Source organism: Ursus arctos, unplaced genomic scaffold (genome assembly GCF_023065955.2).
Source record: "Ursus arctos isolate Adak ecotype North America unplaced genomic scaffold, UrsArc2.0 scaffold_22, whole genome shotgun sequence".
Classification (NCBI taxonomy): Eukaryota; Metazoa; Chordata; class Mammalia; order Carnivora; family Ursidae; genus Ursus; species Ursus arctos.
Window position 1 is genome coordinate 476,423 of NW_026622897.1, and position 22,265 is coordinate 498,687.

Below are 22,265 nucleotides of genomic sequence, written 5' to 3' on the forward strand. Positions count from 1 at the left end.
TCTTTATTCAATCAGTAAATATTGAGCATCTATTGTGTACAGCTGCCGTGCTGGGCTAGGGCACTGTTTGTTGATAAACAAGGGAAACATAGTTGCTTCCCTCATAGTAGGTAAGGACCACATTCTAAAAGAAAGCAAAGGTAGAAAAAAATTGCAAAATAGAAATTTTTGCAATAGTAGCACTTTAAAAATACTTGTCAAAAGATAAGATTTCCTGTTGGGCTATGAATTCCTTAAGGTAAAGAATTATGTGGGTTTGTACGTACCTAGTGCAGTAGACTGTGCTGTCAATAGATATTTTAAAATATCAGTTAATTACCAATTACTGTCAAAGATTTGATGTATGTTTCATGACATTTTAACAGAAAATATATAATAGTTAAATATGTTGGCTATTCCTTGAATGTCGTGGTAGACTAATCTACAATGCAGCTGTACCTCTTGCAGGACTCTGCTGGTGCGTGCTACCCTTCGACAAAGAGTCACGAACAGACGTTTTCTTACTTCATCGTGGACCCGATCAAGCGTCATGTTCACGTTTTATACCACTGTTACGGTGTGGGGGAGATGTCTTAACGGTATTCCTTCAGATTACCTATTTTGATAATGTTTTATTTACCAGTTTTTAATTTTAATGCCAATTTATAGGTAAACATTTACTTTGCAAGTTAATTCAAGTAAAATGTAGAGAACCTGCCTGGAGCAGAAGGAGACAAGTACCGAGATGCCTTTCTTTAAACGTATCTGGAAGATAACGTAAGGGCCACAGTCCATCCCGAGCACAATCCACGCCAGTACAGTTGTGGACTTTTTACAGAGAGTTACAAAGAACTAAAAATCTAGCTCGTATTTGTTGCATTAAGGTTTATGTAAGCCCTCAATTTTCCATGTGTTTTGTTTTAGAAGCTAATTAATTCTGGGTTGAAATTGTGGCGGGAAACTGAACATCGCTCTATTGGTCATTAATATGAACTGTTTGCTTTTTAAATCTGAGTTTCATTTCATTACATTCTTCATTGCATAAAGATTTACATCTCTAGGGCTGTAAAGTGCGTAGGAATTCCTTTGCTTCATTTGTCCCACTTAAAATCCTCAATAAAAAAGTAACGATCTGAAAGTAATCGTAAAGTCTTTTATCACATGATAAATTAAAACTGCAGCTATCCCCCAGCTAGGAGAGGAGCCACATATGCACAGAGAGTTGCCCTGATGGAACTGAGCTGGCAGACAAGTAGAGAGCCTTACATTACATTCTCCTGTGTCCTCGTTACGTTTGTAGCATGAATATGTGACTTAAGATTTTTAATGGAAAAAATGACTGGGGGAGTCTGGCTGGCTCCGTTCGTGGAACATGTGACTCTTGATCTCAGGGTTGTGGGTTTGAGCCCTACGTTGCAGGCAGAGAATCCTTAAAAATAAAATCTTGAAAGAGAGAGAGAGGGAGGGAGGAAGAAAGAAAGAAATGATTGATGGGCATCCCAAAGGTGATAAAGAGCGTACAAAAAATGTTGAGACTTTGAGGAGAGGCAAGTTTGGAATATGCTTCTGTGTTGTAGGGATAGGGATTTGTCCCTGTGGATTTATCTGGAAAACAGTTGGCAATTAGGGTATAGAGCTCAGGACAGTTTGCCTCATTTCTAATACAGTGCTTGGCACATCAAATATTTATTGAATGAATATTTTCCAGATATGTTCCTAATATCTGTAGGTATTTTTTCAGCCATATAAGAAACGTAACATTAAGAACTAAAACGTCGCACCAGCCCTGCTGCATACCACACAGACTCTACAACCTGAGGACCCTCTCCTAATCCGTCAATTGGTCAATCAGCGGTTCTTGTAGCGAGGCATTGTGCTGTTTACTTTGGGAAGACCCAGTCTCTCTAAGCCTACCAGAGAAGGTCACATGTAAGAGTGTGTCTGTGGAGCCCAGCTGCTGCCTGAGTCCAGCCTTAGTCTGGCTTCCACGGAGGAGGGGCAGGACATCAGCACCTGGACAGGGGAGCGTGGGGGCAGGACGCGAGAGGTGGCAGGGAGCGGGAGCCTGGCCCTGGGGTCCAAGTCCCGAGCCCAAGCTGGGGACGGATCCTGTGGGGTGGCCAGTGTCCTGTCTCTGCATGAGAGGCGGAGGCACAAAACACCTCTGAGGAAGATGACCCCGTGGTTCTGGGCGATCACTTCAGTGACCCTCTGTGGTCACGCACATTATCGGTGTTGAGGGTACAGCAGCACAGCAATGAGGAGTTTGGGCCGGGCAGCCTGGCGGCCTGGGCTCTTACCTCTGCTGTACTTGCTGTGGGACTGAGCTGCTTACAACCTCTCCCGCCTGACTTGCCTCATCTGTAAAATGGGAGAGCAGGGCTTCCCTTTGTAGGTTACTGTGACAATTACATACGTTAATACATCTCACTGGGCTTAGAACGGGGCCAAGCACTTGGTCTCGGTGTGTGTGGATTTGGGCTCTTTTCATTCTATATTTGAGGAAATGTGAAAAAATCGGGAGCTGAACTGCATAATAATGTAAAAAACTGTCTTCCTTAAGTTCGGAATTGCTTTTTCATAGGTTCTTTTATTGCTGATTTGACCAGAGCTGGCATGAGAGGTGGGGCACTAGCTCCCCTGCTCTGGGCCCCAGAGAATGGGGAGGACGTGCGCGTGTGCCCCGAGCTCCGTTGGCAGCGTGTCACACATGTAGAATGATTTGCTCAGCTCGCCTATTTGTAACTGTTTAGTGTCTGTCATGAAAACACCCGGGAGCCTAGCACAGTGCCTGGCGCTTGACTGATGCTCAGCATCTCTTCTCTGGCGTGACTGCAGGTGTGGGGAGGGGCATGGGGAGACGGGTGAGGAAGGTCCCAGAGCACCCTCACGCTCAGCCCCGTGTTCGTTCCGCACACTGCTGTGATCCTGATGTAGCCACACCGGTGGGACTAGACAGGCAGCCTGGGCACACAGGGCAGCAGCGGCCCCCCAAGCCGTCTCGGAAGCAGCCCCTGTGACCACCCAGGGGGGCAGGGTTTCTCTGCAGGGGGAATTGGACCATGGGGACAGGTGACCACAGAGCGGTGTCCTGGGACTTGAGAGCATTCCAGAAATTCCAGACGTTACTTAAGGGACGAAGGCTCACCGGATTGTGATTTGGACAATTCAAAGGGGCCTTAGGCTGAAGACCAGAGAGCTTGGGACCCTGGGGTCTCGTGAGCAAAGACAATACAGACGGTTTGGGGGACTCCACAGGTGGTTTGAGGACTCCAGTACACCCGACCGGCTAGAGCTCAGGAGTCCTGTGGAGGAGGTGTGGGTAGTAACACAGAGGAGGCAGAGTGACCTGGTCTCTGGGGGCTGCGGGCACAACACCAGGAAATGGGGTTGCCTAGTGGTCATGAAGACTTCTGAGCAGGGCAGTAGCATCAGGAAAGTGGTGTTCTGGAAAGATTAGTCTGGCGGTGACGAATGGGGATGAAGAAAGTCCAAAGATCGACTAGCAGATTATCATAGTTGTCAAAGCACAGAATTGACCCGTCTTGAGTTACTAGCGAGGGAAACCTCTCTGGGCATCCTGAAGTGTGTGACAATGGAATGCTCAGCAGAGAACATCAAACATGGCCCCAAAAAACATTAGCAATGGTTAATAATGACATGTTGAGTATTTGCGGTACCGAGGACTGGGAAGTGGGAACTGTGGTAGGAAGTTGTGGTCGGGGAGGGGAAATCCCTTGTCCTGCCCTGTCATTCCTGTCCCAGCGCCGCGCTCAATCAACGTTGGTCATCACAGCTTTGAAAACCTGACTCTGACGGTCCAAGAGAGGCCTGCAGGCTTCCTAGTCAGCCAGCGAGCCAGCCAGGTCCTTCCTTCTCCAGCAAGTGTCTGTGGACTGCCGACCCCGTGCTGGGCACTTCCGAGGCCCTTGCAGGTACAGCAGTGAGCAAATTAGACAAAATGTCTACGTTGGAGGGTTTCCGTTCTAGTGCCTGTGACAGTGTCAGGTGCGGTGAGACCTACAGAGAAATACCCAGTCCCTCTCAAGAACCTTGAAGTTTTCCTGGAGACAGGAGTCACAAGCTGTCGTGGTTTTTGGTCTGATGGACGTGAAGGGGTATTTACGTTTTTAGATGCTCTCACTGTTTGTGTGGGGCCGAGCGTGATCCTGTGTATTTCCTTGGCCACGTCCGTGGTGACGGTGGGCAACCCCAGTGCTCTGCTCTCCACTGCTTCAGTTTAAGCGAGAGAGACAGACACAAACAAAAGAGCAGAGCAAAGAACAGAAGGGAAGCGTGCAGTCGTACAGTAAAAGCCACATTTAGCAGCGTCCGCCCTGCAGCCCGGCCGCGGCCATCCCTACCCGCTCCGTGTCCTGAGTCGGCACACAGTAGAGGTCATGGCGATAGGCAGGCCAAACTGGGTTTGGTGGTGTGTGTGTGTGTGCGGTTTTTTTCTTTAAGAGAAAAAATAAGTCCCTGGGGTTTAGCAAAAGCTAGGAATCTGCAAATTATTTTCCTTGCCTTTTTCATGACTAGAAAGGCATGTGACAGAAATAGTAAAGTGAAAACCAGCTACGACAATAGAAATTAACTTTAATTCAACCAAATTCTTGGTCAACTCTCACCTGTATTCCCGTAACATATGATAGAATAAAACAGAGATTCTGCTTAAAAGTACTTCACACGTGAAGGCTAAACACGGCACCAAAGCTCCGAGGGCACCTGGAGAGGTCGGGGCCAAGGTCGATCCATAACGAGAGGGAACTGGGGGTGCCTGGCCAGCTCCGTCCATGGAGTCTGTGACTCTCGATCTCGGGGTTGAGAGTTCAAGCCCCACGTTGGGTGCAGAGATGACTTAAAATCTTAAAAAAATAATAATAAATGATGGTTCTGCAACAACACGAGGGAAGCAGAGGGTGTTGTGCTCAGTGAAGTAAGTCAGAGAACGACAAGTAACATGCGCTGCCACATGTGGAGTCTAACAAACGAAACACCACCACCAGGAACAGGCTCCTAAATGTGGAGAACAAACCCGTGGTCACCAGAGGGGAAGGGGCCAGGGGGTCGAGAGATCAAAGCTTCCAGTCGCGGGGATGAGCGGCACAGCGGACGGAGCATAGTCGGTTAAAGCTTGATAACGTTGCAGGGTGACAGACGGTGACCCCCCTCGTCGCGTGAGCACTGAGTGACACATGGGATTCTCCTGCACCCAAAACTAAGGTAACGTTGCGGGTCAATGTACTTCAATAATGAAAACATTTTTTAAAGTGATTGCACATGGAAAGAAAAAACAAACTATTTTTTTAAAAATTTTATTTATTTGAGAGAGAGAGAGAGCGCGTGTGTGCACAAGCAGGGGGAGGGGCAGAGGAAGAGGGAGAAGCAGGCTCCCCGCTGAGCAGGGAGCCCGATGCGGGACTCTATCCCAGGACCCTGAGATCATGACCTGAGCCGAAGGCAGACGCTTCACTGACTGAGCCACCCAGGCGCCCCTAAAAAACAAACTATTAAACACAGAGCAAAATAGTAAAATCAATGTAATATTTTTCTTCAGGAGTTTTTTTATTGTGACAGAAAAGAGAAATGCTATTTGATCTATTCATTGTCAGTATTTTTATAATATGTTGGTTACTAGTAGAGTATTGGGATGGAAATGACTACAAAGGTTTAGAGAAGAGGAATGGTAGTATGTACAGCACAGAAATACAAATGATACATCTAAGTAGTTCTCTTCATGGCCACATACCTAAATGCCTCATGATGCTTTAGATTTACCAGCAAATCGTAAAAATAAATATTTCTAATAAAAAAAAAAACTAAGAGAGAATGACAGTCGTAGACTGGCTTAGAGGAGGAACAGTTTCCAGGCGAGAGAATGCTCCCTGCTATGGTGTAGAGGAGGGATTACAGACGTCCTTGAATAGAGCGCAGAGATGCTGAGAGAGGGAGACCATTCAACGAAGTCTACTGGACGCCAGGCACAGTGCTAATGCTCGGGACACTGTGAACAAAACACAAAATCACTGCTTCTAAAAAACATACAGCCTAGTGACAAAAATACGATAAAGTGCATAAAGTAATTATAAATTACGATTTTTCTAGGAAATAAATCGCGAGTGACTAGCCCAAGGGGCACCTGGCTGGCTCAGTCGGTGGAGCACGGGACTCTTCATCTTGCATCGCGTGTTTGAGCCCCACGTTGGGCATAGAGCTCACTTAAAAAGTAAGAAAAAAAATGTTTAAGAAAGAGTGGTTAGTCTGAGAAGACTCTTCTGAGGAGGTAACACGTGACCTGAGACGTAAGCATTTGAATGTTCTCAGGAGAACAGCACATGCACATGGCCTGACATGGAGATGAGTTTAGCGGGTTCTAGGAACGGACAGACGTCGCTGCGAATGGCACAGAGCAGGCAAGAAGGAATGGCCTGAGTTGAAGTTGGGGAAATAGATCACACACATCTTATAAGCCATCGAAATGAGTTTGGAATTTAATGGCAGTGCAACGGGGAACCACTCTAAGGCTTTAAGCAAGGGAGTGGTGCATGTTTTTAAAAGATAGAGCACTGTGGATATTGTACGGTCGATGGAGTGAGAAGACGTGGAAAGCATCGCCATCTAGTCAGACATGAAGGCAATTTGGGCATGGATGGCTTCGGTGTCAATGGAGCACAATGGGCCGAATTGTGTCCTCCCCAAAACTCATGTGTGGAAGTACCTCACAATGTGGCTGTATGAGGAGACGAAGCCTTCAGAGAGGTCATTACAGTAAGATGAGGTGCTGTTGGTGGGCCTTCACCCAATGTGACTGGTGTTCTGATAAGAGATTAAGACACGGAGACCCCGAGGGACGGCCGTGCGAGGACACCAGGAGACCACCGTCTCCAAGCTGAGGGAAACCTCAGACGAAGCCAGCCTTGCCGACACCTTGTGGTTGGATTTCTGGCCTCCAGGACTGTGGGGAAATTAATTTCCGTTATCTCACTCAGTGATACTTTGCTATGGGAAGGCTAGCCGAGTAACGTATGGAGGGAAGTGGGTGTATTCCAGATGTATTTTTGGACCCAGAGCCAATGTTGCTTGATGGATTGAATTGGAGGTGGGGAGTGGAGGTGAGAGAAGTCAAAGATGACGCTCATGTTCCTGGTTTTAGAACTTTTAGAACAAATCTACTTAAAATGTTTGAGAAAAAACAATCTTATGAAATAAAAGGGCAACAGTTGATTGAAGGTCTTGAAATCTGGAAAGAAAGATAGGAATTAAATGAAATGGGATGGGGCGCCCGGCTGGCTCAGTTCGTAGAGCGTGCGACCCTTGATCTTGGATTGTGAGTTCAAGCCGCACGTTGGGTGTAGAGGAAAGAAAAGAAAAGAAAAAAAAGAAAAGAAGAGAAAAGAAAAGAAAGAAAGAAAAGAAAGAAAGAAAAAGGAAAGAAAAGAAAAGAAAAAGGATAACGTATGTGCCAGTAAAAGTGTCATGCAAATATGAGTCGTTGTCAATGTGATCATAGTTGTTGGTCGTGTGTGATACACTACAGTTTCAAGGGGGAGAGCATGAGTGAAAATGGCATTTGAGGGAAAACGGTATAGAACCCAAAAGATGGATGGGAGCAAGAAAGGTCAAAGGGACTGCAGACATTTCCATAGACACATGCATTTATATACATGTATACATTTGACAGCGGGGAGCCAGAAAGGAGAGGTGACTAACACACCTGCCATTTTCCCTACGGGTGACGATCTCACCCAAAGTAGTTTTCTTTGAAATCTTCTTGGGGTCAAGATCCTTGCCTAGCACAGTGCTTTGTAGAAAAACTTAATAAATGTTGTAGATAGGATAAGTAATCTATCATATTTTCCTTCTTTTAAAAGAGAGGAGTACGGCGGGATATGTGTGGACCAGGAACCGGAAAGTCTGGCTCGGCCACCGACGGGCTGTATGGCTTTGGGCCATTTCACCCACTGCTGCCCAACAGAACTTCCTGCGATGAGGGGAATGTTCTAGATGTGTGCTGCTTCGTCCCAGAGCTACTGGCCTCATGTGCAGCGACTGAGCCCTGGAAGCATGGCCAGTGTGCTTACGGAACGGAGTTTTCCATTTACTCTGTGGCTGTGGCCGCCTTGTGGGACAGGGCTGCTGCCTCAAGACGTCAGGTTCTGGCGAGAAAAAGGAGACCTGGGCCAAGCCGTCCCTTCACTTTTAGCTCAAAATGCTGTTCTTCAGTTCAACACAACAAATCCGTGCACACATTTCAAGAGTTCAAATATCACTTCTACAGAATGTTAAATTTTACACTTTCACATTTAGAAAATACGTAAATATTTAAGTATGTAGATGACGTGAAATAAGCATGTGAATACTGATCCTGGACAGTGTAGCGTGTTGTCCGGTGACATTACCTGGAGAAGAACACGGAGCACTTGGCGGGGACACAGAAGCCTGCTGGACGGTTGCGGAGTTGATGAAAGAGACAAGACGCCAAGTAGAGGAGGAGGAACTGGGATTGTCTAGAAAAAGAGATGGAGGGCCGACTTACAAATCGTATTCAAGTGTTCAAACAGTAATTAGAGATGGTGTCCAGATGTTCTCCGTTTAGTAGACGGAGCACTGGAAACTCCGGTTAAAGAGGACGTCTGTTAGATATTGAGGCACTTTCAGAGAGTTTGGCATATTAAATGCTCAAAAGAAATTTAGTTTTTAATGGCTTTTAAAGCATTTCTTGTGCCACATACCGTATTGAAGATATGCGTATGTCGAAACATAGCCACAGAATGTTAGAACTATAAACAAACTGGGATCACTACTTAATGGATCTTTTAAGATAGGATTCGTTGTCAGCCTTCGGATAAGACTCAAGACATCACTCTTTGAGGTCCTTTACAACATGATCTTTTCAATTATCAAATACATAATCTATGCTAGATTTTGATATTAATAGAATAAATAATAAGATTAAGGGGATCCTTACCTATAAAAGGGTGAAGATATTTACCTTGCATGTTTACAAAGCTTGATACTTATTATTCATAGAACGAAAACAGAATGTGGAGTATACTATAATGTAGTCGTTCTCGAACATTAGCATGGATCAGAACCACCTAGAGGGGCTTGTTAAAACCGGTTGCTGTGTCCCCCTCCAGAGTCTCAGTAGATCTGGGTTATGGCCTGAGAACTTACACATCTTAACAAATTTTCAGTGAGGCTGATGCTGCTGGTTTGGGACCACTGATAGAGAACATAATACACTGAGCGTTTTTAGAAGTCACCTTCCATTTTTAGTATAATTTAGTAAAGTATAGTAAATGATGAGCTTCAGTAGCCTCTCCTTTCAAGCCGGGATGTGGAAAGTGGGCTCTGTACCGTGCACAGCCCTGGAAAGGCTCTCTGGGGCCTCCCCGACATGCCCCACGTGGGTCTGCCCTGAGCGTGGAGGGCTTCGGACTCCAAAATTCTTCACGTCTAGCTCTCAGGACTAACTTTAATTTCTTCCATGTGGATAACTTCGGCTACATTTTAGAATAAAAGAAATCTGATTTAAATGATTTTTTAAAAAGTAAAATCATTTTTTAAAAAGCGCCCCGTGTAGGGCTCGAACTCGCGACTCTGAGATCAGGAGTCAGCTGCTCCAGGCCCTGAGCTGGCCGGGCGCCCCTAATCTCAGGATTCTTAATCCTCACGATGCCGTAATAAAAACTTATTCATTCTTGCTATTTTGTGTACTCTTCATTATCATCCTGAAAATAGGCCTCATTATACTGATCACTGCCTGGGCCTGGCACGTCATCGGCATCACAAACACACGCACAAACGTGTCCTCGGAGCTGCACCTGCTGTGAGCCGTCGCACCTTGAGTACCAGCAGCAAGAGCCCGAAACAGAGGAGGAGCCCAGGCTGGGAGTGCACAGGGTCATTCTTCCTGAACAACCCCTTTTTTGCAACGAGAGAATTTGTGTCTTCATAGTTTCAATCTGACTTCCCAGCGATCAACCCAGCTTTGTCCTTAACATTTTTTGAAGATTTTATTTATTTCTTAGAGAGAGAGCGAGCACGAGTGGTGGCAGAGGCAGAGGGACACGCAGACTGCCGCTGAGTGCAGACCCCACGATGTGGGGCCTCGATCACAGGACCCCAAGATCATGTAGAAGCTGAGGTGAGTCCGGCACTGACTGAGCCACCCGGTGCTCCTGTCCGTAGCATTTGACATGAAGACCCTATCGCCCTAAACCACTACTTATTGGTCAATAGAAGTACATTTTTCCTGAAATGACAGGGTTCCTACACCCCTTTATCATTCTGTGAGCATAAATTTGTCAATAACCCTTGCGAACTGCCTGAAATTGAGTATAATCTTCCTGGCGGAGAGTTTGAGTTCTGGAGTCAGAAATGTAGGTTCAGAGGTAGGTCCACATTATTTGACCTCTCTCTGCCTCTTTCTTCATCTACGACAGGCTGTTAATTTTAATTTTTAACTTTAAAGGGGTGTTATGGGGCACCTCAGTGGCTCAGCGGGTTAAGTGTCTGCCTTCGGCTCAGGTCATGATCCCAGGGTCCTGGGGTGGAGCCCCATGTCAGGCTCCTTCCTCAGTGAGAAGTCTGCTTCTTCCTCTCCTTCTGCTCCTCTGCCTTCTTCTGCTGTCTCTCTCTCTCTCTCCCTCAGATAAATTAAAAAAAAAAAAAATACTGTGAAGCTTAAAGTGGCAATGAAAGTTAAGTTGCCACATGATCACAGAATTTTTTTAAAAAATGTCTTTAAAAAAAAAGAGAGAAGCTGACTGCAGATACAAGGAAACATGATTAGAGACCATAAATATGGGTGGCACCAATGCACTCCCCAGCAAGATTCCCTCCAGTTGTCGCTGAGAACTGGGGCGTAGTCAGGCTTTCTGGAGGCTGCGAGAGGGCTGGACACTTCCTCTTTTTAAGCCCCTAATATATTCAAACATGCTGGCATGCCAAGAGACAGTGACAAACAAGAGAAGGGCCATATGCGCCCCATGTTCATAGCAGCTCTGTCCACAATAGCTAAATCGTGGAAGGAGCAGGGTATGTTTCAAATGTGTACATTTTAGCATGCAATGATTACAATCCAATATAACCATATCCACAGGTATACCAGATGATTACAGAATTTATCTAAAATATTAATTCATAATGCATTGCACACAGCGTCATTTGGTAACAGGACAAAGTTTAGAGCTGTACAAAGAATGCCTTCTTGTAACCGTGTAGATACACCTCTGGGATGATGGTATAACCTCACTTGCACACAAGGTCAAAGCTTTGAAGCTTTTAATGAGTGTGGGGCCTGGCCTCCCCTAAGCCTTGGTATTGGAATGGAAAAGACAGGTGACCAGACTTGTCTGGTTTAACAGATCCAGTTTGCAGAAATACACAGGGCATGGAATGGAGGGCAGAGATGGCTATGACAGGTTGAAGCAATGATTTCTGATTTCTTTTTTTAAAGATTTTATTTATTTGACAGAGAGGGAGCGAGAGCACACACGTGTGCAGGGGGAGGGGCAGAGGGAGAGAATCTCAAGCAGACTCCCCACTCCAATAGGAGTGCCATCTCACGACCCTGAGATCCTGACCTCAGCTGAAATCAAGAGTCAGATGCTTAACTGACTGAGCCCCCCAGGCGCCCTGAGTTATGATTTCTCAGCCGAATTGGGAAAGAAGTGGAAACAAAAGGGAGTGATAGGTTGGTAGAAAAGAGATTAATACCCAACGAGGTGTGAGTAAGGAAACCAAGGAACCCAATGGCTAGTCAGAGAGTGGCACCGTAGAGAGCGATCTCACAGCGGGGTATTTCTGGGTGGGATGGAGGGTGGATGTGGGAGCTGGAGCCGCCCCTGCACTGGTCACAGCAGATCATCCTAAACGCTAGCTCTTTGAGATGTGATCCTCAGGGACGCTGGAAATCACGGTCTTTCAATGGAGAAGACTCCCTGTCTCAAGGTGCCTTAAGCTGGTAATTGCTGGGGAAGAAGAGAGGGGACAAAGGGTTGAATACATGTCATCTTCATCCCTTACTAACCTGTGACCGAAATTTTATGGAAAAGAAATAGTAAATTACAAAATCTTGGGTGGTGCTACAGAGGTCCTTGTAGGACATAAAATCATTCCTAACAGTGTTTCAATCCACTTATCAAAGTAATCTGTTCTCCATTTAGTGGCAGGCGTAACAATAATAAAGAAAGCAGCGTTTGCCATACACCAACCCTTGAATTACAGTGTTCCCAGCATTGAGTGCTCTAGCTAAGAGACAGTGGTTTTCTAGTACTTTGGTTCTTAAAAAGTTTTTTTTTCCCCCAGTTGAAGTTTCTAATGCACAGTTTCTACCCACAGGCTTCTTCTGTGTGGACTAACTATTGGAAGTGAGAGGAAGGGACAACAGTAGGGTCCCCCAAGGGGTTTCTGCAGAGACCGTCACAACAGGCAGTCTGTGAACATGGGACAATGATCGTTACTGACGTCCACGCGGAATGCACCAAGTGCCCGAAACTGGGATAAGTGCATACTTTTTGTTCATTTGACTCATTTCAGGCCCCAACACATGAAGCAGGTGTTATTACTCTGACCCCAATATTAAATAAAAGAACAGGAAACCAGTCACATGTCCTAGGTCTCCCAACTACTAAATGGTGGAGCTAGTGTCTGAACTCACATCTCTGTAACTCCAGAACCTACAAGTTTGTGCTTAAATGGCCTTGACATTTGGGGCTGGGGCTGCGGAGAAGTCCGAGAGGCAGTCAGGGACTCACTGACTGCAGAGCCTTTGGGAGGAAGGCAGGGTCCAGAGCAGTGGGTGAGAATCTTGCCTGACAATCTCCAGATTTCTGGAGCCTCTCTGCAGGCCCTGCCTACACACAGAGGGATCCAGATCCCGGCTCAGAATTCTCCCGGGCATGTCCCGGCTGGAGGAAGACCAGGAGACCTTTTCTTGCTCAATCCTATGTATACATCTGCTTCACTAGCATTACAGACAAAATCATTAAAAAGCTAGGTTTCTTGAGCATGGGCTAACATCAAAGCCTGAAAGTCAGAGTGCTCTTGCACAACCCTGTGAATAAACTAAACTCGCTGACTTGCTAAAATGAACTGAGTTGTATGGTATGTGAATCACATCTCAATAAAATGCTTTTAAAAAAACATCAGAATGTATGAATTTGTATGACTTTAAAAGCAAATTCGGGGGTGCGGGGCGCCTGGGTGGTTCAGTCGGCTAAGCGTCTGCCTTTGGGTCAGGTCCTGAAATCAAGCTCAGTGGGGAGTCTGCTTCTCCCTCTCCCTCTGCCCCTCCCCCTGCTGTCTCTCTCATAAATAAATAAATAAAATCTTTAAAAATAAAAAATAAAAGCAAATTTCCATGGCTTCTGCGTGATTTCAGGGGCCTCCTTGCAGGTGGGACAGGACTCCCACGGAGCCGCAGGATTTGGGCCGGGCCCCCCTCCCCAGGCGCTCGGAGCCTCCCCCCACCCCCGTGCCTGGCACAGGGTCAGGGGAGCACTGCACGATGACAGGCAGCTATGCGGACGAATGCGGGCGACCCAAGCTCAGCAGGGATTCTTTTCTGCTGTTGAGGTGGGTCATGACTATGTTGCAAGCTCAACTGCAAAAAAAAAAAAAAAAAAAAAGTGTTCACTTTTAAACGACGCCAGTTTTTGCTCGCAGTTGCCGGCGAGGTGGCCGGGGCCGAACGCGAGCCCCCGACGCGGCGGGTCGGTGCTCGGGAAGCTGGGGACCCCGCGCCGCCTCCGCCGCCCGCACCTGGGCGCCGCCCGGCCGCCCCGCCTCCCCCGGGGCCGCGCGCGCGGGCGGCCGGGTCACGTGCGGCGGCGGCGGGCCGGGCGGGGCTGCGGCGAGTGCGCAGGAATGCGGCGGCCCGCGGGGGAGCGTCTCTGCGCGCGCCGGCCGCGGACCCGGGGCGGGCGGGCGCGCAGAGGAAGGAAGGGCCGCGAGGAGGCGGGGCCGGCGCGCCGCTCGGGCGGGCGGTTCTCTCAACTTTAGTTTTGGCGTCGGCGGCGAGTTTCTGTCTCAGTCGGGCGCAGCCGCCGCCGGGGAAAAGAAAGAGAGGAAGGAAGGAAGCCCCGGAGGAAGCCGGGCAGCGGGGGAGGGGAGCGGCCGCCCGCGGCCCCGCGTCCGTCGGGGGAGCGCAGCGCCCGAGCGCTCGCCGCCCCGCCCGAGGAGCAGCGGCCGGGGGAGACCGCCGGGGGGCCGCGGGGCGCGGGCGGGCCTGCGGCGCAGCCTCCCCCGCCGGCCCCGCGGACGCCCGCAGCTCGGAGCCCGGGCGGAGCCGTCGTCGCCCGCGTCGTCGGGGAGCATGGATCCCGGGCCGCCGCCGCAGGCGCCGCAGCCCCCGCCCGCCGCCGCGCAGGGCCAGGGGCCGCCGGCCGCGCAGCCCCCCTCGGGCCAGGGCCCTTCGTCGGCGCCCGGGCCGCCCGCGGGGCCGGGGTCGCAGGCGGCGCCGCAGGCCCCCCCGGCCGGCCACCAGATCGTGCACGTCCGGGGGGACTCGGAGACCGACCTGGAGGCGCTCTTCAACGCCGTCATGAACCCCAAGACGGCCAACGTGCCCCAGACCGTGCCCATGCGGCTGCGGAAGCTGCCCGACTCCTTCTTCAAGCCGCCGGAGCCCAAGTCCCACTCCCGCCAGGTAGCCGCCCTAACGGCCGTCAGACGGGCCCGGGCCGCGGGGGCTCGCGGGGGGGGGGTGTGGGGGGGCCGGGGGGCGGCCGGGGGACCCGGAGCGGGGCCGGAGTCCGGCCGGGAGGCGCCTCCGGAGTCCCGGGCCGAGATTTGTTTTCCCTCAGAGTTGGTCGGCGCGGCCGCGGCCCCGGGGGGCGTGCTTTCCCCTTCTTCCTTTCTTCCTTTCTTTCTTCCTGGGGCTCCCGGGAGGTTGGCGGGAGACGCGGGGGAGGGGGAGGAAGGAAGGCGGGGGGGCCGGGTGGGCTCGCACAATGTGCGCGCGTCCGCGCCCCGCACCTCGGCCGCCGCCGGGACGGGAACGGGACGGGGGGGGGGCGCGAGGGGGAGAGGGGGCGGGGGAAGGGAGGGGTGGGGGAGGGGAGGGGGCCGGGGGGCCGGGGTGGGGGTGGGGGTCGGGCCGGGGGAGGGGCCGCTGGCCTCCGTGTGGGGTGAGTGGCCCGCGGCGGCCGAGTTGGTGGCGGGGAGCCTGTGGGGCCGCGCGAGTGTCCGGGGGAGTCGGATAATTGTTCTCTTGTTTTGCAGTGTTGATTAGGGGTGGGGGTTGGAGCAGTGCGTGGACTTTCTGGCTCTTTCCCCGCTCCCGCTCCGCTCCCGAGAGCGCCCGGCGCCTTCTGCGGGCGGCGTCCAGGCTTTCCTGGAAGGCGCTGCGGGGTCAGCGCCCGGCGCCGGCGCCCGGGGGACGGGGGTAGTCCGGGGTCGGGGCCCGTGCGGGGGTTCAGGGGGCGCCCCGGGGGAGGGGACTCGGAGGCCCGGCTCCCGGGGGAGACTTGGGGGGCCCGTGCGGGGACTCGAGGGTCCGGCTCCCGCGGGAGACTGGGGGGCCCGTGCGGGGGTTCAGGGGGCGTCCCGGGGAGGGGACTCGAGGGACCGGCTCCCAGGGGAGACTGAGGGGGTTAGACCATGCGGGGACTCTGGGGTCTGTCAGGGGTCGGCTCCGTGGGGGGGGGGAACGGTGGGGGCCCCTCGTGGGGGACTGGGGGGACCTGGGGGGGTCGGCTTCCCGCGGGGAGGGCGTCCGGGCCGCCGACCGCGTCCTTGGCGCGGGGGAGCGGGACCTCGCGGGGCTGGGGAAGCGATGACTAATGCGAGGCTCGCCCTGGCCCTGGAGTTCGCCCCGGGGACGGGAGCGCGGCTGTGGCGCCCTCGACGCCCGCTCCCTTGGCCGGTGCGATCCAGCCCCGGGGAGAGACTGTTGGGAAAGTGTGCACATTCCCACCGCTCTCCGGACAGCTGTTTGCGTAGGGCTTGCTTGCTGCCGCTTTCTTTTTTTGAAAAGAGCTTGCTTCGGGCTAAACTTGAGCATAGGAACTTTGCCCAAAAGTTAATTGGTTTTCCAAATACTGCGATGCAGTTGGTCCAGTCGGGCTGTAACTTGAGTGGAAAGAAGAGTGAGCGCCCCCGTTCCCCTTCCCCTCCTGTTTGTGAGGCCTGTTGTAGGCTCTGCTGCTGCAGACCAAGCGGTTTGGGAACTCGGAAAAACTCCGGGAACCTGCTGGCGAAAGCCTGGCTTCGGCAGGAGGAAGGAGAAACAGTCGAGCTGCGTGCACGCTGCAGCTTGCGGGGGGGGGGGGGGGCACGTTAGGGGGCTCTTCCTTCTCCTAGGCTTGGAGGTTGCTCTCGGACTCATTCCGGGGAAATGTGTGTTGGCGGTGCACCTTACAGACGACACAGCTGGGCTGCGGGCTCCTGAGAGTGTTTTGAAAGCGTAATACACAAAAGGAGACTGAGTTTTCTCATTTTGTGGCATCTGTAAGCCAAGAAGAACTACAACGGGAAAGTTGCAAAAAAAGTTCTAGTAAATAACCCCGAGAATTATGTCCGGTTTATGGATTCATATTCTATTCATAATCTCTAGTTTTGTTTGCTTTTGATAAGTTTCTTAACTCAGTGTTGTGCTTCTGTAAGTTTGGTTTTTATTTCTGCTAGTGATTTCCTAATTGAGGTTTATTTTGATTGTAAGCTCAGCAGTGTGGCTGACTTTAAGGCATAAATGCCTCTGCTGATTTTCGTAGTCTCCTTTCCCCTATCGGTCCAGGAAATTCTTACTTTAATAATCAGACCCTAATTCTAATGAGGAATTTAAACAGCCGTGCTGGATTGTGAATAGTACGAGTGTGGGTTATAAATACTGTTGTCCACAAGCTATTGGATATAAATTCGCTTCTGTGTACACACACCTGTGTCTGAAGCCCTCTTGCAAATGACAGAACTGAGGCTCACAGACACCAATCATTGTTCGCTGTCCCAGTAGCCAGTGTGGACTGGAGCTGAGATCGTTGGGGTCTGGGTGTGTATGTTCACAGTTTTATCGTCTAGGTAGGAATACATGGTTGGGTTTTGATTTCATTAGCTGTCTTTTAAGAACGTTTGATTGAATATCTTGCATTCATTAAAAGTTGTGTAGTTTGTGATGGTTTTATTGATGGCATTGGTCCATGGTGAGAAAAAATGACAGTTGTCCTGTGTTTAGGTCTTGGCTTGGAAAGAAACATTAACTACTTAAAGCCTAGCTGAAAAAGAGGAAGCGTGTAGTTACTGTATTCCTTGGGTCGTGTTACACCTGGGACGTTTTAGAGCTCAGAATAGCACCCATACTGCCTTGGTCTTTTAGAAATTAAGTATTAGGGGTGCCTGGGTGGCTCAGTCACTTGGTTAAGCGTCTGCCTTTGGCTCAGGTCATGATCCCTGAGTCCCCAGATCTGCCCGCCTGGGGCTCCTTGCTCTGCGGGGAGTCTGCCTCTCCCTCCGCCTCTGCCCCTTCTCCACTCCCCTCCCCCTCCCCCCCACCCTCTTGTGAGCACGAGCTCGCTGTCTCCGTGTCTCTCTCTCTCTCTCAAATAAATAAAATATTTTTTTTAAGAAATGGAATTTTAAAATCTGACATACTGTAGAAATGTTCCATTCATTTTGTACAGTTTTCCTCTAAAATATATAGACTGCACATCTAATGTGTGCTAGGTAGAAATTAACTTAGATGGACTGCTGATTTATAAAGTTAACAAATGTTTGTGAAAGTACACTTTAAAATCACACAAACCATTTAAAAAATACACACCTATAAGCCTATATTCCTCTGTGTCAAACTTAAATTTTGCCTTTGGTATTTAGATATTTGGTTGCCATGAAATCCTGTCAAGGAAATTTAAAGGGACCCTCTTTAAAAATAATTTTAAAGAAATTTTCGTTTTACTGTTCCCAATAGGCCAGTACTGATGCAGGCACTGCGGGCGCCCTGACTCCACAGCACGTTCGCGCTCATTCCTCGCCAGCTTCCCTGCAGCTGGGAGCCGTATCCCCAGGGAACCTGACGCCCACCGGAGTGGTCTCTGGCCCAGCAGCTGCGCCCACCGCCCAGCACCTTCGACAGTCTTCCTTCGAGATCCCGGATGACGTGCCTCTGCCCGCGGGCTGGGAGATGGCCAAGACCTCTTCTGGTCAGAGGTACTTCTTAAAGTAAGTGAAAACCTGTTTTGAAAAGCACAGCAAGGTGGTATCGGGACGTAAAGTATCATTGGTTTTTACGTTTTACTTTATGTTTTGTCAAGTTTAGTTTTATCTTTATCTATATATATATAGATACACCTGTAATATATACATATATATACATACACACATAAATGTGTGGTTTCTATTTTTACTTTAAAATGACCTAATTACCTTCTTTAGCTTGGGTAACGTTATGAAAGCTTGATTCTTGGTTCAGAGCTTTTTAATAATCTTTTCTTTTGTGGCAGTTTGGATATTCTCATTAGCTTAGCTTAAAACTGAAAGAGTACTGTGAAGCATTTCAAATTATGGGAATTACAGGCTAGCATAGTCTTAGGAAGTGCCATAACTGACATCTCTTTAAATGGACATTTTATTGGTAGAGAAGAACTACAGAATAAGTAGGTCGTCTTTGGGAGTCAGATTACAATATTTGAGGGGCGCCTGGGTGGCACAGCGGTTAGGCGTCTGCCTTCGGCTCAGGGCGTGATCCCTGCGTTCCGGGATCGAGCCCCACATCAGGCTCCTCCACTAGGAGCCTGCTTCTTCCTCTCCCACTCCCCCCGCTTGTGTTCCCTCTCTCGCTGGCTTTCTGTATCTCTGTCGAATAAATAAATAAAATCTTTAAAAAAAAAGATTATGATATTTGAGATTGTCAAATTGCAAACCCTTTAGCTGCAGTTTGATGTGATTGATCCCCCCCCCCCCCCCCCCCCCCCCCGCAATGTAAAGAGAGGTAGTATGAGTTTTCATGTTTATACAGTTGCTCGGTGGCAGACTTCTTTCAAGTTAGCAGGTCTTCAAAACAATCCTCTTCTGGAAAAACAGAAACAAGGCCATTGCATTATTTATTTTTATGAGACTTTTTGTCTTTAACAAAATGGCAAAATTTCATTCAGGCTGAAAAGATCAAAATATAATTTTATCCTTTCTCACTTTGAATTTGTAGATAAGACCTAAGTATTTTTATCTGGCTTTTTGGATTTAAGTGTATACAAAACTTAAAGTAATTATTATGACTGAAATTGATGTTTTTAAAAAGTTGCTTACTTCTTGCTGTTTAATCAGGTGAGGTAATAAAGTGACACACCATCCAAGTTTTGATTGAAGTCTGTCTTGGCAGTCTACTCCTAAGGCAAATGTAACATTTATTTATTAGATCAGATAATACAATTAGTGATACTGTTTTGTTGTGTGAGTCTTAGTAAGTATTTTATATTGCTTGTCTTCCAGGGTTTGTAATGTAATATAGGGTTTTCAGACAGGCTTGTTCAGAAGAGCAGGGAAAAAAGTTTGATCTTGAAAAGTTTCTACCGTTTTTTTGCCCCCATCTCCTATAACATTTTTCTTCTTTTTAAAATTTGTTTTCTGGTGTCCTGGTATCCATTTCAAAGGGTCAGGTTTCAACCAGAACAATAAAGGGCCCGAGACTGGAAAGTACACACAGGTCTGGCAAACTCATCTGCATGAGCAAGATCATTTGTTCTCCAGCAGACATCCAAAGTAAATGATTGAAAGAGCTGCTAGCTGGGAGGGATGTGTCTTGAAGGGAAAAGGAACGGTTTCCCGAGACGCACCAGGTCCTTGCAAGGAAAAAGAAAGCCTGTACTTTTTTGAACCTCTCCTTGCTGGGTCACATGCTGACCTGGGGAAATTTTTTAAACAGCTTAATAGCCTGCTTGCCTCCTTTCTTTGGTTGATCCTGTAGCTAAAAGTATATGGTTAAAGAGCAGCGTTTATGCTCTTTTTAGTCTTTTGTGTCTTGTAATAGTTGCTTACAGGTGACATCCGCCCACGTTTTTGTTATTTTCAGTGATCTTGTTATTTTGACCTGAAATAAATATTCTGTATGTCCATTTTAAAAAAGTTTCCAGTGTTTTTCCTTTGAGAACAAATGTTTCTCTTAATGATATTGATAAAGATAGGTTAACGAAGGGTCGAGGTGTCTACACCACACCACCCTGAACACCCCAGTTGAATGGGTCTGTGGGGAAGGTAAACCAGGCCGGGGAAGTATGAGTTGCCATAAACGACATTTTTGTGTACTGCACAGGTAAATGAGCTCATTAGTATATGTCCTGTGAGTCAGAGATGATGGTAAGTGAACCTTCTTTTGGAGCCAAGGTGCCTGTTGTCCAAGTTCATTTTTATCCTCGTTGTGATGTTTTCAAGTCAGGCTCTGTTTGGGACCAATATTTGTATTTTTCTTGTGTCTGAAGAGGATTCATGTTGCCATCGAGATGTAGAATGTAGATTTATACTGGCTACTTTATACTCATTTCAATGATGAAAAACTGTATTTTACTATATACATCTTTTTTTTTTTTTTTTAAGATTTTATTTATTTATTTGACAGAGATAGAGACAGCCAGCGAGAGAGGGAACACAAGCAGGGGGAGTGGGAGAGGAAGAAGCAGGCTCATAGCCGAGGAGCCTGATGTGGGGCTCGATCCCGTAACGCCGGGATCACGCCCTGAGCCGAAGGCAGACGCTTAACCGCTGTGCCACCCAGGCACCCCTATATACATCTTTTTGTTTTTTATTTTCGTTTACATCTTTTTAAATAATCATCGGAACTAACTTTTAAGTTACTAAGTATATAATTTGTTGAGGTTTATATTTGGCATGAAGAAATCTGTGAATGGTCCAAACATGTAAGGTGATGTAATTTGATTGAAAACTTAGAAATGTTGACTTTGGAAACCAGTTGTTGCCTTGTGACCATAGATGAATGACTTTTTGAAGTCATTTGGCCCATCTTCTAGTTTCAAAGCAGCATAATTACTGAAGGATTATAAGCAGGTGATCATTGCTATTTTTGAAGCCCTCCATAGCTCAGTGAGATCTGGAGAAAAGACATTTCTTAGCCTGGCAAGTGGTAAGGAAGGGAGCTGCATTTATCACCAACGTGTACTTGAGCTCTGGTATGATCGAAGGAGGTGAGGAAAGCTCCGTCTGTATATTACGTGTACTATTTGTGCTAGTGAGTTTATTGTTTTAAAACTAATCTTGTCAACATTGTATATCGAGGTTTTGTTTTAAATGAATTCTTCCCTGTATTACTCTGAGAATTGTTGCGTTCTTCAGCTGTCTTACAGTTTTCCTACAGGAAATGGTTCTTCAAGTAGGTGGTCAACGACTTCCTATTTCTTTATAAGCTGCTGAATAACTTCCTGAATTAGTATTCTATAATATTTCTGGTTACAAGGGGTGTTTTTACTTCTCAGATTTTATTTTACTGAATCTGATACCTTGTAACTGTTAATGGTCATAGTTACAAAGAACTTCTTGTATATAATGTACCATATAGAATTATAATATGGTCTAAGAAATCTGATTCACTGATCTTAAGAGTTTGTAAATTTGCATTGTTGTAATAATGTTCTAATTTTTAAAGATGATTTTGTTTCATTTCTGCTGTTTGTCATTTTCTGAATAACTGGCCACAGTGTTTTGAGTCCTTGAAGATTGAAGGTTTCTTGTGGCCATGATTTGATGACAAGTTACATTGAGTGTCTTGATCCACATTTTAAGAAGGTATTTTTCCAGAGATTTTCAGCATCGCACAGCATATAACTTGGCCAGTATTTCAACATTAAATGAACTTGCTTGCAGGTGTTATTGATCACTGTAAGTGGTTTGCTTCTTTTTTTTTGCTCCGTGTTATTTCACAAGTGCATGTTCCACTGCCCTAATTAAAGCTACCCCAGAAATGTATTGATTAAAGGAGATGATTAAACCATTTTGTACTATAATTTGACGTATGCTTCTCCCACACACTTGCCCAGTAAGAGACTAAAAACACAGTATATGTTTCTGTAATACAGATTGGATATTTTAAAAAGGAACGGCTTCATAGAGAAGAAGGCTGTTCTGTTTTCTGGTTTCTTGATATGACTAGGGTAACCCAAATGATTTCCCATCAAAAATGGAAAGCTTGTGATATTGCCATTAAATGTTGATTAAGCTGCAAAAACAAAAAAAGTTCAGATTGCAATCACAGAGTGTGTTTCCCTGTCTGCGGGGAGGGCGGGTGTGTGCCTGTTTGTCTTGCTATGGGGGCTCAGTGGAGGGGAGGGAAGATGAAAGTT

The 22,265-nt window shown here is 47.9% G+C and overlaps 2 protein-coding genes across 10 annotated transcripts in view; both read left to right on the forward strand.

The window, feature by feature from the left end:
* Positions 1-9,687, forward strand: part of CFAP300 (cilia and flagella associated protein 300) — a 31,516-nt gene extending 21,829 nt beyond the window's left edge. For 2 of the 6 annotated variants that reach the window (XR_007189617.2, XR_007189618.2), the window contains exons 6-8: positions 5,129-5,202; positions 6,085-6,205; positions 7,851-9,687. Coding sequence is in view for 4 of the 6 variants with exons in the window: in XM_044386709.3 (XP_044242644.1) it covers positions 448-576 (129 nt within the window). In the remaining 2 variants the exon portion in view is untranslated. Of the gene's footprint in view, positions 1-447; positions 1,118-5,128; positions 5,203-6,084; positions 6,206-7,850 lie in introns of those variants that run through there. The other 4 variants (XM_044386711.3, XM_048217340.2, XM_044386709.3 and 1 more) reach the window with 2 other exon arrangements.
* A 4,203-nt stretch (positions 9,688-13,890) lies between these two features.
* Positions 13,891-22,265, forward strand: part of YAP1 (Yes1 associated transcriptional regulator) — a 113,956-nt gene continuing 105,581 nt past the window's right edge. For all 4 annotated transcript variants that reach the window (XM_048217133.2, XM_057316753.1, XM_057316754.1 and 1 more), the window contains exons 1-2: positions 13,891-14,635; positions 17,891-18,141. In XM_048217133.2, the coding sequence (XP_048073090.2) occupies positions 14,303-14,635; positions 17,891-18,141 (584 nt within the window). In that variant the 5' untranslated portion in view covers positions 13,891-14,302. The remainder of the gene's footprint in view (positions 14,636-17,890; positions 18,142-22,265) is intronic.